The 16,112-nt window shown below is 40.4% G+C and overlaps 1 protein-coding gene across 1 annotated transcript in view; it reads left to right on the plus strand.

Moving 5' to 3' along the window:
- Positions 1-15,316, plus strand: part of ERICH3 (glutamate rich 3) — a 99,123-nt gene extending 83,807 nt beyond the window's left edge. The window contains 4 exon segments of the mRNA XM_064587541.1: positions 8,996-9,118; positions 12,941-14,145; positions 14,147-15,259; positions 15,262-15,316. Of these exon segments, the coding sequence (XP_064443611.1) occupies positions 8,996-9,118; positions 12,941-14,145; positions 14,147-15,259; positions 15,262-15,303 (2,483 nt within the window). The 3' untranslated portion in view covers positions 15,304-15,316.
- Positions 15,317-16,112: the final 796 nt, after the last annotated feature.

A 16,112-nucleotide genomic window follows, 5' to 3' on the forward strand; every position in this document is an offset into this window, starting at 1 on the left:
GCTGATTTGGGTCCTTACATTTCTGCCAAAGCTTGGGAAATGCGTTTGTGATAATGCCAGAGCCATTCAATTTTTTTCTTATTTCTCTCTTCGTCACATAATCATACATGTACTTTCAGCTTGCTGTTTTCCTTCTATTGCATTTTAAAAGTTACTTGATAAATCTTACATAGCTTGTTTCCTATTTTCTGTAAATTCCTTCTGTGGTAAATCTATCTCAAGAATCAAATAAAACAATATGTGTCTGAAGGCAAGGTATGTGTGGCTTTTTAGAGGTGATTTAATATTAGAAATACTATTTGTTTTTAGCTATATATTCACTTATAGATACATATACATACACACACACACACACACACGCATACATAGCTAACATTGGTAGGTGCTTACTATGTGCCAGTTCTAAACATTTATATATATTAACTCATCTGCTCCTTACAACAGCTCAGTATCCCCTGAGTTAGGTTCTCTTATCATCATGTCTTTTTTTCCACAGGTGACAAAATTGTGGCTCAGAGAGGTTAAGTAAGTTGTCAAGATTATATAGCTCCTAAGAAGCATTCCTAGGATTTGAAGTCAAGCAGAATGGCTCCGGTTTTTAAAGATTTTTCTATTTTATCTGTGCAATAGGAATTTAAATTTAGATAAAAATATGACAGTTTCATACAAAACTCCAAACTTTACTTTGAGTTCTTCTCTGAAACTGAGTGATTTCGATTTCCTGACCCAGTGGTCACTGGGTGAGTATGCAGGACAGTTCCATTTGATGTGGGAAGAGTGAAGAGTGTCCCACAATAATCAGGTCCCAGGACCTTAGACATGTGGAAGGTCTGATGCCTCTCTCAACTTTAGAGGGACAGTTAAAAGACCAAGTTGTGTCCTGTAGACAGCTGGATCGTGCCTGCCAGATGCTTGGCTCTCACATAGCATCCTGTGCCCTGTCACTCCTCTTCTTCCCCTGTTCTCTCTCATCTGTCTCCCCTGCCAACATGGTGGGCATTCTTCTTGATTCCGAGATAAAATCTGTTTTCACATTTTAATATTACTAAAATCATCTGTTTTAAAGCTTATGATTACTTGTAATGTCTCTAACATTTTTTTTAGGACCTTAAGAGCTGTTATTAAACCACTGGGACCTGCATCTAGAAATTGAGGATGTTGAATAGTTATCTTTCCATTCAATCATTATTATTCACCTTCTACTACGTGCAGGGCACCATGGTCAATAAAAAATGTGTAAGAGAGGGTGCCTCCCATCACATGTTAAGAGGAAGGAGTGGCACCAATAATTGGACAAAGGTCAGTAGTCATTCATAAAACCAGAGAAGGTACAAATGCTATGGAGTGTCAAAAGAAGGGGAAAGTCCCATTTGGTTAAGTATACCTTGAACGTTTTTGTGAAGGATTTTTTTGAGGAAGGCTTTAAAGGTTAGATATGATTTTTAAGATCGAATGGAGGAAGATAAAAGCATTCCAGATAGTGGGGTGTAGCAAATTCAGATAACTCTAGAATATACAGTTTGACAAACTTCGACCCACAGGCCCCATCTGGCCTACTGCCTTTTTTCCTTCTTTTGCACTTTGCCTGTGAGCTAAGAATGTTTTAAAAAATTTTTGTTTGTTTTTAAAATTTTTCAGTGGTTTGAAAAAAATCAAAAGAATAATATGTGGTGACATGAAAAAATTAAATTCAAATTTCAGTGTCAGAAAATAAAGTTTCACTGGAACAGAGCTATGCTCATTTGCTTACATATTATTAACAGCTACTCTTGCATTGCAAGGGCAGAGTTAAGTAGTTGCAGCGGAGACTTCCCGACAGCTCACAAAGCCCTAAGAATTCACTACGTGGCCCTTACTAGAAAAAGTTTACCAACTTCTGCCCTGGGATTAAATACCTCTGAGATTTTCAAAGGGGTTTTTCCATATGTGAGTTATGATTCTTGCTAAAGTATATTTGAAACCCTTTTACAAAGTAATTCAAGTCTTTGATCGTGGATTTCATTGTTCAGTTCTAGAACATATCCTGTACAATTTAGGAAATTTGTACAGTTTGGGAAGCTGCCGCCCAAAAAATGTAGAGATGCTAAGTTCAGTAGTAACAGTGATATTATTTCTCTTACTTCCTCTTCAGAAAACTAGATTGTTTATCTGGACTTGTGTATACAGACATCTTTTTGTAAAGTAAGATGTACGTACTGTAGGCTATATTTAGGTGATGGATGGAATAGCAGAAACATTGGGTTAGAATCATGCCACTCGGAAGAAAGCGAGGTGGTGTTTTTTTCTGGATGTGTGAAATGAAAAGTGTGTAGGTTTATCATTTTTCTGACGTATTATGGGAAGTCTGTGTTCTTGACTTGATAACATCTATAATTCTAAAGCATTTTGTTATCTTTTTATTAAGGCAGGTTCAACACTAGATGGCAAGGTTTGTGACTTTTTATCTTTCTTAAGCTTTAATAAATGTCGCAGGCCTCTTTGTCAGTGTTTATTTTTTGTTAACAGCTTACGACATAACATGAAATAACAGTCAGAATGTAGAGGAAAGTAGATTTAAAAAAATTACTCATAGATATAGCACACACACAAAAAATCACCTTCAACATTTGGTCAGGTTTTTTTATTTCTAACGTTAGGGTTTACAAAGTTATGTTGTCGTATTTTTTATAAAATATTATGTCCTGCTTTTTATTCTTATTGTTATAACATAAGCATTTTTATGTTATTACGTAATCTTTATAAATATGTTCAATGTCTGTATGTTATCCCATTCTGTGGTTTTCTTATAACCATTCCCCTATTATTGATACTTATATTTTTCCCTATTTTCACTATTATTAATAGTACTCTAATATCTTATTACCTAAGGTAATTTAAAATCTATAATTATTTTCTTAGGCTAGGTTCCTAAGAGTATAATTTCTGGATCACATATTAAGGCTTTTGATAAATTTTTTTTCTTATAAAGGATTGGTTGGAAAGTTTAAACAATACAGAGCAGAGAGAATGAAAAGAAAGCTAGTGTTCCTTGCCCCACCTCTACTCTTTCCCATGCAACAGAGTCATAACTGCGAATATTTTTTAGGCCTGATTCCAGAAAAATTTCTCTCTATACACATATATAAATGTATTCATATATTACATATATACATATATCTTTATAGACAGATGGAAACATTATACATTTTGTTTTACCACTTGCCTTTTTTTTCACTTATTACTGTATCTTCAATACCTTTTCATATTGGCACACATAACTGTACTTTATTCTTAATCACTGTACATAGTATTCTACTGTATTGCTTTAGTATTTTATAACTTTGCAAATTTTCTTAAAAATATGTTGCCTTCTGTGCAAGAACTGATAGATTTGTTCTATGACTCAGCTTCCACAAAAGAACAAAATTTCTAGGTTATGGAGGCCCAGAGGCAGAGGGAATAAAGTACAGTGGAAAATAAAACATTAATAGATTTAAAAAAAAAACATGTAAAATGTTCAGAAAGATGTAGAAGGATTAATGCTTTCAAAACCCACGGATGCATAGACTATAACTCTTGAGTGCTGATGTGAAATGATACAATAAATCCGTAAATATTTAAAGTAACAGATGAAGAGAGGTCATAAATAGTCTCAAAGTCCCTTATATGAATGAATATTTCTAAGAAAATTTCAGATAAAATAAACCAGGTCTTGACTTGCCTGATGCCAAGCAAAGAGGTTATGGCTAGTTCCTCTTTCTTGATGGAGTCTTCTGTTAGATGGCTCAGGGAGAGAGGGATGGAACCAAAGTTAATGCTTGAAGAGAAGGTCATGTAGGTGACCATGGTGCATTCGATCAGAAGGCATGGTAAAGAGTGAAATGTGTATTATTTTATTTAGATCTCTGATTAGAACCTTAGGTCAAAATGGGGGCTGAGATAATGTGTAGAAGATTATCTCTGATATTTGTTTGGTGCTAATTATGAACTGTGATTATGTTAGGGATAGGTCTGTGGGCTATAAAATTACACTCAGGTAATGATGTTTTATAGTGTACAAAGGAATACAACTTAATCTGAATTGTTTTCACTTAAGATCATAAGAGTGGTTAAAGTAGTAAAGTTCTACATTCAATACCTTTGTGCCTTTCAGAGAGATAACATAAAGCGATATTTTTCCTTCTATTTTATATGTCTCACTTAACTGGGCTTTGTCCAGTCCACCAACAGATCAGGTGAATTGATACAAAAGATGTGTTATACACAGTGAAGTGGATAAAATAAAAGATTATAATTGCTAGCTACAGTGGGACAGGGTACTTGGGAGGTAATTCAGTATGATAGGGCATAGTGTTATTGTAATGTGTTTATTTTTCTCTGTTATCTTCAGTTTAAGCTGTCTTAATGCACTATGACATGCTCTTTGCTTTATGTTCTAATAGTAGAACAATTTAGGTAGATTAATTTGTGAAGTTAGTATAATTTATACATTACAAATATAAATAAAATGTTAAGAACAGAATGTTGTAATAAAAAGTATACTGTGAAATGTATATGGAAGCAGGCATTTTATTCTTTTATATGTGAATGAGAAGAGGTCATAGTGCTTGGCCAGATAGTCTAAGCCTAAGTAATGTAATGGCTAAAGTCATATGCAGTCTGATTATCATGCAGCCAAGTTGGGTGGTCCTGATGAGAGAACATGACAATCATGTGTTGTGAGTTGCGGTCTAAGTGCAATTTCTGGATGAATTGTGAAAGCACGTAGTTATTTGTTCCAATAGATTTCCTCTGCCAATAAATAGTTTTTTGGTTATCTGCTTTATGCCACACTGTTCTTAGTGTGAGCGTGATGAAGTCCCTGTCCATATTGGAGTTTATGTTCTCTTGCGAGAGATGCCTGACAAGTGAAAAATAAACAAGTACTGGGGTATTCTGGCCTAAGTGTAGAAGAAAAACAAATCAGGGTAAGAGGACGAAGCAATGGGCTGAGGAAGGGCTGGTATTTCAGGGATGGCCTTTCTGATGAGGGAACATTTGAGCAGAGACCTGAATGAAGTGCAGGGGAGAGCCACTTTGCCAGCTACAGAAAGCGCGCAGGAAGCAGAGGGAAGAGCAAATGCGGGGCCTCTAAACCGGAGCTGAGTGAAGGATCCGGAAGGGAGGCTGGTGTGACAGACGCAAACAGATGAACAGAAAGTGGCGGAAGATGAGGCAGAGGGAGAAACTTGTATGCCATGGGGAGGATTTGATTCTGAGATGGGAGCCATTGGAAAGGTTTGAGCATACAAATGACGTGATCTAAAAGTTGCAGAAAGATGATTCTATACCATTCTATACTGTGTGGAGGATAGACGGTAGCTCTCCACAGCTGTCGTCTCTGAACAGCTGTGGGCTTGGGTTTGTAATTAATCCTGGGTTTGTGTGGGCTGTGCTTTGATGCCGGGGGGAAGCAGGAGCATCTTCACCGCGTAGGTAGATGGTGTTAGTCATGAAGTTTGTCATGGTGACTTGCTGGGAAGATAATTGATTGGTTACACAGAGAACGATCTAATCACACGCATGGTATTCGAGGGCACCAGGAACTTGGGATAAACTTGGATAGATCTTTACTCTGCCTTTATAGCCTTCTTCTTAAAATTCCAATGAAAAGTTCTTGGCAAAACTTTCTTCTGATAGTGAATTGCTCAGGGTTATTAGTATGTTTTGAGATGGGATCAGTTTCTTTTGTTTCAAAACAAGCAGAGAAGAGGGGATGAATTTAGAAAGCTTGCCTACTAACATTGAAAACAGTATCCTTGCCACCAGTTTTCAATTATAAAATTATCAAATATAGAAAGAATTGATGGAAATTGTAATATTGTTAGCAAAGCACAGGGACATATGGCCTTCCATCATTACAGGTGAAATTGTTTGTTGATACCTCCTTTTTTTGAAGAATATATAAAAAACATATATCAAAAGCTTCTAAAAATATGCTCTTTGAGCGAGCAAGTCCAATTCCAGGAATTTGCCCAAAGGGAATAGTCAGAAAAAAATACAAAAATGATTATAAGTCATATTTAAAATAGCTTTATAATCACACACACACACACAAATGGAAATAACTCAGTATTCAAATCAGGCAATTGGTTAATCAAATTTTAGTAAAAACTTATTAGAACATTCTATGTAGTTACTGAAGAATCTTTTTTTATTTAATGATATGTGGAAATAGTCACAATATATTGCTAAATGAATAAAATGGGGTACAAAATCCTATCTATACTAAGAGGAGAGTAAAAAAGATACATAGAGATTCACCCAAATGTTAACTAGTAGTTCTGAGTGGTGAAACTAGGATAATTTTTGTTTTTTCCTTTGTACTTTATAATCTTTTAAAGCTTTCAGTAAGAATATGTACTATTTTTCTATTTGGGGGATACTGTATATATTATTTTAAAATATATTTGTTTTCATAATAAAAAAGCTAACATCAGGTAATAATATTTTGGTATTTAACAAACATCTTAAACTATCCTATATCATTGAAGTGGAAAAAGCACTTTTCTAAGAATTCTAAGAATTCTCTCCACTTTGCTTTGAAGGCTGTGAGAATGGACAGTTACCTTTGCTTTTAATGGTCATCTTTCTATATAGAGAGGGAAGGAGAGGAGCCTCGGCGGGTGAAGGGCTAAGTAGTTAAGGACACAAAGTGATGTATCACAGTGCTGGCGCCGGGCTCCACGGGCACAGTCCTCCTTTCCTCTAGGTGGAAACCCTCAAGGTTAGACCCTAGCCAAGTTCTTGCTTTTAAGGTTCAGTTTCAGAACATCTGAGGAAAAAAAATGACCAAGTGAGGCCTTTTCTGGTCTCACACCTAATAAGTCCTTGGTGCTCAGGCCAGGGTCCCATTCTTGCTGAATCTGTAGCAAGCCAACACCTAACTGTATATCTACTTCCAAAAGCCTACTCATCTATTTCCAAAGCCTAACCCTCCAGGGGCAAGCCAGCAGACGTGGCCAGGTGGTGAGGACAGTCCTGAGACAGAGGGACTACATGCTTCACTGTCCATTCTGAGTGAGTTGTAATTTCCAAATTATGCTAGTACTGTTTGGCTTCTTAGAGTAGTCTGGTTCAATAGCTGCTAATTGCTTATTTTAATTATTATTTATTATTATTATTATAAACCATATTTCTTTAAAAAATTTATTGGGGTATAATTGATGTATATTACATTTTCTTAGGTGTATAACATAATGATTTGATATTTGTATGATAAACCATATTTATTTATAGTCTGGCTACCTGGAAACAAAATCCAGATGTCTCATAGGCTCTGATGAAACAAAACTTCAAGTCATTGCTATGAAATCAGACTTGGTCCCATCCCCCTGTCCTACCATCTTTGGGATTTCGATTGCTCCATCAGCCAAGCAGATTTATACACAAGGATCTAAAATACTGCTTATTTATTAAACTCACTAGTTATATACTGTTAACATTATTACAGTGGGCAAGATGATATTTAATTTTTATGTACTATGTTTATAAAGTTCCTAAAATAAAGGTTTACTTGATAACAAACCCAACTATAATCTAATTGTCATGAGTTGATGTCATCTCTAAACTATATTATTGTGAAAATCTTTTTTACTTGTTTATCGGATAAATGAGGAAAATTGATGTTCAAAAAAATTTTTTAATAGAATACATTTGAACTATTTTATGTACCTCTTTTCATTTCCATGTTTGTTCTCAAGATTAATAAAGTTAAGTCATTCCATTTTTTTCCCCAAAGACACATGAGGCAGACATTTCACTATTTGCTTCCAAACACAGATGAATCAGTGAGTAACTAATTACCCCTTAGCAATTCACCTTAAAGTGAGCAAGAGACCACATTCTAGTTCTGTTTTTTTCCAAGTACAGTCTTTGGATCAACTGAATCAGAATACATGAAAGGAAAGAGAGAAAAAAAGAAAGAAGGGAGGGAAGGAGAAAAGGGAGATATGTTCTTACCTGGGAGGGCAGACCTAGGTCTAGTGTTATTCCAGTGAGCTTTAATTAACCAGAAGATGGCATAATGGTAGGTGTCAGGGATTTAGGTACATGGATCATGAGATGATAGGTAAGGGATGTAGACAGGGACATGTCAGAAATTATAGACAAATTTAATTGATATTACAGTGTTGCCTAGAATCATGCCAGATTCAGTGATAATACTTAAAGTAGGCATGCTCATCATCATCATGGCTATTATTTATTAAATGCTTAGGCACCTGCTAATAAGTGAAAGATAATCATGTACTACATATATTACTTTAATCCTTCTAATAACTACTGAGTAGATACCTTTTTTTGACGGATGGGTAAACCGAGGTTTAGGCTTAGGTCAAAGAACTTACCGAAGGTAACATGGTTAGTATGGAGTATAGGACTTGAACTTAGGTCATTGGGTTTCTGAAGTTTCGTGGCTGGTTATCAGCTGCAGAGAACAGGAATTTCTACAACAGCTTTTACTGTCAAATATATAAGAATCATGCACTAGCTTTTTTTGCTCTGTCCACGTGGAGTGAGTATTGGGGTCAAATCACTAAAATCTACTAATGGATGAAATGCTCATAGTATAGTCAGCACTGGTAGTCTTAGCAATTTCAAAGAGCTGGTGTTATAAAAGTGATGACTGGTGTTATAAAAGCCATAACATGTGTTTCTAGAAAGGAAAAAGCAACTAAACCTTGTTTTCCATCATTTCATTGCATGTGCATTTGGCTAATCTGTCACTGCTTCTGGCTGTTGTCTTTTTAAAGTATTTCTTTGCATGGATTTCTTTACTTTGTGATCTGCCATTGTGTTTTCTTTTTTGAAATCACAGCTTGGAAACAATCTTCATAGATTTTTTAAAGAACAAGGTCACATTTTAATGTGAATACTTTAAAATTAACCCCACTTGCTGAAAGGATGTGCAATAGCTCAGCAGTGTTCCCATGACCCGTTTTTATGCCTTTTGATATTTCCTATGATCTCCAATCAGTTGGACAGACTGTCGCTGAGGCTGTGGAACCTGGCAGCCACCGGCACTATGACACCGAGTCTGGTGTTAGCAGCACGAACGAGGAGAAGCACTCGAGGAAGCTGGAAATTGACATGGGTGCAGGTAAGGGCACAGCATTACCTAAGAAAGACCTTTAGAAATCCTCTGCGAAAGACAGCCCCTCACCCTTGTTTCCTCCTTCTTCCACCTTTATTTTCTTTCACCTAGTGAATTTGATGGCAGGAGGTGGCTGAGAGGCCGTAAGGGGAGCTTTAAAGCTGACATCAGATATGAATGTTACTATTCTTTTTTGAATATATTAGTGCCTAGATTGGAGGGAAAAAAGGACTTTCGAGCATAAAAGATATATTGGTAGGGATTTTCAGATCAGTCTTATTTTGTAGTCGGCCTCCCAGTTAGGTAGGAAGATTTGCCTAACTGACGCCCTGGAGACAGGGAGGGCCAAGACACATTTCACAGTGGTTTATTTGAATTTCTTATTTTTTTTAAATTAGGGAAGAATTCATTGCCATCAGCATATGACCTGGCTCTTGGTGATGAGTATTCCAGCTGCAAGATTGCCAATTAGAATGATTCAACAGACCATGACTCATATCCATCAGGTCAAACACCCTGTGTCCTTGAAATCAGGTTTCCCCATATTTAGTAAAGGACTTTTTAAAACTGTCCTGATTTGAATATATGTATGTATATACGGGGGGGAGAGTTATTCATTTTATTCATCATATGGTCACATTACCCCCACCTCTGATTTTTAACGGCAGTCATTAAGCACTGTGAAGTATTTGAGATTTTACCCTATTTTCAAGCAAACAAGTTAGCCAGCTACAGTTGCATGGTGTGAGCAGAAGACACAAGATTCCTGGGTCAGAGAAAAAGGACTTTATTACAACAAATAGGAGCCAGAATATTTGCACTCACGCTGGTTCCCTGAGCTCCAGTTCCCTCTGGGGAATGTGGAGAGGGCCCGGTGGCACCTGAACCTGCATAGACGAGTTACAGGAGGAGCCTGACTGCTTAGGGAATCCAAATCTTTGTATGGTGAGCATTCCACCAGAGGAGTTCTGGTATACCTCCCAAACATTCTGCAATGCAGGCACGGTAGCTGTTATTGATCAAATCTGGTTCGAGCAAGAAAATGTAATTTATCATAAACAGTGGAAGGGAAGGATGGAAGGAAGACTGGGTAGGGCCTTCTGTGTGCCAGAAACTGTGCGAAGCGTTTTATGGTTCACTATCACAAAGATTCTCTGAGTCAAGCATTTCTGCTCCCATGTTATGGATGAAAGAATGAAGGCTTAGAGAAGCGTTGTTTCCCAAGTTCATACAAATAGTAAGTGGCAGAGCTGGCGTTCTCATACAGCTCTGTCTGACCCCTAAGTACACACTCATTGCACGAAATCAAATTGCCTGTTTGTGAATATCGCTTGCTCTCTTATATTCTTTTTTTTTCCTCGAAAACCCAGGAGGTTATTATCAAAAACCATGTCATGTTTTCACACTCATACTTCTTAGAAGGATTTCAATTACTCTTTCTCCCTTACTTCAGAAATGTCATGTCTGACTCCCCTATGGTGCGCATGTTCATATAATAGCTCAGCTGGATGCCATTAGCCCTTTCTCTTCTAGAATTTAGGCATAGCATATTATTATATGGTGGCTGAGCAGTTTTATTCTCCTGTTTTCCTTAATGTTCTTTAATTAATCCATAAATTTAAAGACCAGCTTAGCAAAACAGAGGACTTTATTTGTTTTTCATAACTGACTTTTTAACATACTTTCATGCAGGAATTTGAATAGCAACAGATATACTATTAAAGAGACTTGACACACATTATTTTAATTTAATTTAATTTTTAATCCAACAATAATCCATAATGAAATACAATGGACGGATGAAATAAAATTATTTCAGGTGAATTGGCTACATGTTCTCTGAATGAACATTTGGCTCCATATTTCCCTCTGGCAGCTTGTAGGTACAATTTAGTAAATAACTGCTGTGATGTGCTGAGGGCCACCTATAAAAGTCAACACCAACCCTATTGATAGACCTGAAATTTCTGTTACTTCTTTGAAAGAAGTCACCAAAAGTTACCTTCCAAATATATTTTTTGACGGAAATGTAATATCATCTATAACTGCCTTACTTCAAAATGGTTTATTGTGATAGCTGGCAAAAGGCCAAGAGAATGCAACAAAGGGCAGCTGTGTTTTGTGTTAGGAGAGGAAATGGAGTGATCAGACAGTCCTGGATGGGGTATCAGAACAGGGAAGAAGTGGTGAATAAAATCAGGGCTCTAGGTTTCTGATAGATCCTTGGTAATGAGGAGGGGTGTGGGGGTTAGATGGCTGGCCAAAAAGACAAGCAATACAAAATATGAGGAAGACATATTTGCCTACTTTATAAGTTTACATAATTTGGAGGTTGGCACACTGGTATGATAACTTCTAGCATCTAGTCTAGTGTTTTTTGTTTTTTTTTTTAAGATTTTATTTATTTATTTAACAGAGAGAGACACTGCTAGAGAGGGGGAATGGGAGAGGGAGAAGCAGGCTTCCCACCAAGCAGGGAGCCCCATGCAGGGCTGGATCCCAGGACCCTGGGACCATGACCCAAGCCGAAGGCAGACACTTAACGACTGAGCCACCCAGGCACTCCTAGTCTAGGGTCTTCTATAAGTGAGAAAGATTAGATTGATAGTAAAATCATTAAGATGACCATTTTAGGGGCACCTGGGTGGCTCAGTTGGTTAAGCGACTGCCTTCGGCTCAGGTCATGATCCTGGAGTCCCGGGATCGAGTTCCGCACTGGGCTCCCTGCTCAGCGGGGAGTCTGCTTCTCCCTCTGACCCTCCTCCCTCTCATGCTCTCTGTCTCTCATTCTCTCTCTCTCAAATAAATAAATAAAATCTTAAAAAAAAAAAAAAGATGACTGTTTTAGAAGTTCCTATCTCCCTAAGTATTATCTGCATTTGGAAAATGTAAATGGTTTGGGTATTTGGCATGACATCCTTTTATTTATTTTGCATGGGTCATTTCAACAGAAATGCATGTATTTGTTAAATAACAAGAAATGCATTTGAAGCCTTTAAGAAACATATTGAGCCTAGATTTATTGAACTATGATGGCTAGTACAGCCAGATTTGCCAGGGAATTATGGATGAGAACTTATGAAATACTTCAAGAAGGTTATTTATGTTGAAATTTGTCCCAGACTACAAACTCCTGTATTGTTCTCTGATCCTGTTTTGCCAAAGGCAAAACAGTTTCTGAACATAGACGGAAGGTATCCTGACCTATAATACAAATTGGTGTCTTTAGTAAAGAGCCTTACTTTGAGCTACAAAGTTATTTGATGACTAAATCTAGATATAGTAGCTTTAAAATGTGGGAGTAATATATGGGATAATAATCAGCTCACACTGTATTGTGATTGTGTTGCTGAATACCCACAAGAGTACAAGAAACACAAGCTGAGGACACACATATTATGATGCTCTAGGGCATAATGATTTCTAAGAAGATGAAATACTGTTTTTTTATTACATAATTTTTCTGCAAGTCCTAATATTTCAAATGAAAGTAGGCAGTGTGTGTGTGTATGTGAGAGACTGAGAGAGAGAGAAGGCAGGGGAAGATTAAGATAAGGAGATTTTGTTTGTTTTCAACATTTGTGACGTTCACTTTTCCTTTAATATCAATGTGTCCATTAAATAGATAGCACTTCTTTTCCTCTCGAAGAGCCATTATTAAATCATGGTGCATGTTATAGTTGATGGCATCATAGGATCGAGGAAATGTTTTATATATAATATCAATAGCTTCTTGATATTATACGTATCTCATATATGGTTATATAGACTATCTCCTCCCTGGGCACTTTGATTAAAGTAACTGTGTTTTCTAACCTTATTTTATAGCACCACACAGGAATTTCGTGTTGGAGGAACGAGCAACACTCAGCTCCGACACAGAATCCAAGCAAGGTGCATCGGAAGCGTACACACTGGAGAAGAAAGAAGCAGTGGAGGGCGATGAACTTCCCCAGCACGGGGATGCTCACACAACAAAAGAGAAAGGGGGTGCAGCACAGTGGGGAAAAGCAGCGGGGGTTAATGAGGTTCCCTTGGGGGAGGGGAAGCCAACAGCCCCAGCTTTAATAGGACGATTTACTGAGGAAAGAGAGATCCCTCGGGGCATAGCAAGTGGGGCAGAGGCAGAAGCAGAAGGGGATCCAAGGCTGGATAAAGAGGAGTCAAGCCCCAGGGGAAAAGAAGCCACCAGAGCCGCGGGAGGTCTGAAAGAAGATGAGGCTCCTGAGGAGCCGGTCTTGCTGCCCACAGTGCTGGAGACTGAGAAGGTGGCTGCCGAGGAGGAGCGGGGCTCCCAGCAGGCAGTGCTTGCAAGTGAGGCAGCCGCTCTAGACTCAGCGCGTACTCAGGAGGCAGCAGCCATGAGGGAGACAGTGACACAGGCGAAGAGAGAGGCTGAGAGAGGCGCGGCCGTGAGTGCTGCAGGGTCTGAAAAGCCTGAGGTGAACAGTGAAGAGCAAGCATCTACAGCCCTAGAGGACCCGGGAGCCTCTGAGAGAGAAGGTGGTTCAGAAGAGGCAGTGCTCGGGGCCGAGGAACCGGCCGAAGAGCGGGAGGCAGCTATGGGACCGGGGACACCCTTGAGCTCCTCAAGTTGGGAGAAGGCCGAGGCAGCCCCGACCGGGCTTTCGGAGCGCAGCCTGGAAGAGCTTCGTAAGGAAGATGCTGAAAGGGAGGAGATTGGGACTGAGGCGGAATCCAATAACGAAGATGACAAGAAGGAAATGCTACCCGAGGAATTAGGTGTAGCAAGAGAGAGGACGAAAGCTGAGAGGCCAGAATCACCTCTGCAGGAAACTGAATCTGAGAGGCAAGAGGTGACCAGGGCAAACGCACGGCCGGGGGAAGACATTTTAGAAGAAGAGCACAAGTTTAAAGGGGAAGAGCAGGAAACCGTGAAGGAAGTGAGATCTGAGGAAGAGACCCAAGTCTCCCCAAATGAAATGGAGTGTGATGCCGAGGGTGAAGCAGCCACGGGGCCGTTGGAGTTGACAGACGACGCAGGGCCGCAAGGAGGAGATGCACTGAGAGAGGGGGGGGGGCGCCATGTTTGAAGCGGCACCTGGGTATGAAGAGTCACTGGAAAACACAACTGCTCTGAGGAAACAGGAAGGAGGGGAAAGCCCGAGAGAAGCCCGGGACCGCGAGCACAAAGGCAGAGCAGAGTTGCTCCCCAGGGAGAACGGGGCGGCCTCGGGGCAGGACCAGGGGCCGGGCCCTGACGCGGAGGGTGCGTCAGGAGCTCCCGAAACGGAGCTAGCAGGAAGGGGGCAGGCACCGGAGGCAATGATCGCAGCCCCAAGTGGGGCCCAGGAGCGCGCCGCCAAAGATCGAGATGGCCTCGCTGGACTGGAAGGGGATGAGGAAGGGCCTTTGCAAAGGCAGCAAGGAGCGGGGGTCACAGCGGTGACCCAAGAAGATGTTTCTGAGGAAGATTCTGTGACGGCAGGAAAGCTAAGTGAAGAAGCTATGGATGAGGAGGCAGATAAAGAGTGCGCTCGGGGGACAGGAGTGAGGAGGAACCGGGGCACGGAGGGGGACGGGAGCTTGCAAGGAGGCGCGGTGGTGGCTGAGGAAGATCTCCACCAAGGAGAAGAAGCGGCAGGAACGGCCGCAGAGAAGAGGGAGGTGTTGGCAGATTTGAAGACAGCTGAGGGGAAAACAGAGGCAAATAAAGCCTCCCCCCTGTCAGATGTTGCTGGCAAGGAAACTGGGCACAAAGTGGAGGAGTTACTAGGGAAACCGGCAGCTGCCGAGAAGGTGGTGGCAGGGGAAAGAGCGCTGAGCAGGGAGGAGGTGCGGGCGGTGGAGGAGGTGACGGGGACTTGGGCACCGGAGGCTGAGGTGGGGGCTCCACGAGAACCTTCCGGCCCGGGAGGGCAGGCCCCACAGCTAGGGCAGGATCCAGAGGGCGGGGGAGCTGCAACCACGCAGCGGGCAGAGGCCGTGGGAGAGGAGCCCGGCCCGGGGAGCGGTGACCAAGGGCAGGAGTTGGGTGCAGGCGAAGAAGTCAGCCCAGGAGCGTCCCGAGGGAGAAAGTCAGAGCCTAGGGGAGAGAGTCTGCAGGGCGTGCAAACGCTCCCTGTGAAACCTGATCACACGGAAAGCCAAGAGAGGCAAGAGCCTACAGTGCAAAGAGAAAAGGAGCACGTGCAAACGCAGATGTCTCCTTGAACAACATGAAGGCCTAAGAGACTTTGGGGCAGAAGGTGAGTTTAAGCCCGCTCTGTTTGCAGGATTAAACAGAGTCCCCACCTGAGGTTCCCTCCCCTTTGGTCAGGCTCAAACCTTCATCAGTCCCTGCATACACCCGCACCCAGCGGTGTCAATTCTCAAATCGATGTTGCTTGGCCTCAAGCCCCTGAGGACAGGAGCTGGGGAAGACGGTGGTGGGGCCAACGCACACACAGGGACCCACTTCTACTCCTTTTGCACCCATAAGTCATGTTCTCTGCTCTGCAAGCACAGCTCTCTGAAGAGGTGAAATCCATGTCTCCTTTCCAGGGCCCTGGAGATGAAATAAAGAGAATGGGCCACAGGGACATACCACAGACAAAAAGAATCAAACTCTATTCCCAAATCCATTTCCCGTTTAGTGTTTAAAAAGATGGCTCTGATAATTTACCTTTAAATGGGCTCTATGCCCTCATTTCTGCAGTTTTTGTGAAGTTTAATACGTACACAGCATAAATTATAATATGAAAAATATATACACATTATAAAAATATATGTAAAATAGTGCAGATTGTAACTAAAGGCCAAAATTATTTTTAGCATTTCCTGTATTCCTGCTATTTCCCTGATGCCATCATATCCCTAGTGCCCAGTTTCTACTATCCTGAGTGATTTTACGCACAGTCCTATCCTTTTTTATTATTTTTCAGGATATTTGAAAGATGTCTTCTGGAAGACTTAAAGACTGGAGAAAGATTAACCCAAGCATCTCACTTAGAACTTTGGATTTTTACCTTTTTTTTTTTTTTTTTTTTTAAATCCTCGT

This window comes from Mirounga angustirostris, unplaced genomic scaffold (genome assembly GCF_029215605.1).
Source record: "Mirounga angustirostris isolate CCGP_5_RB_7025 unplaced genomic scaffold, mMirAng1.0.hap1 SCAF_4, whole genome shotgun sequence".
Taxonomy (NCBI): Eukaryota; Metazoa; Chordata; class Mammalia; order Carnivora; family Phocidae; genus Mirounga; species Mirounga angustirostris.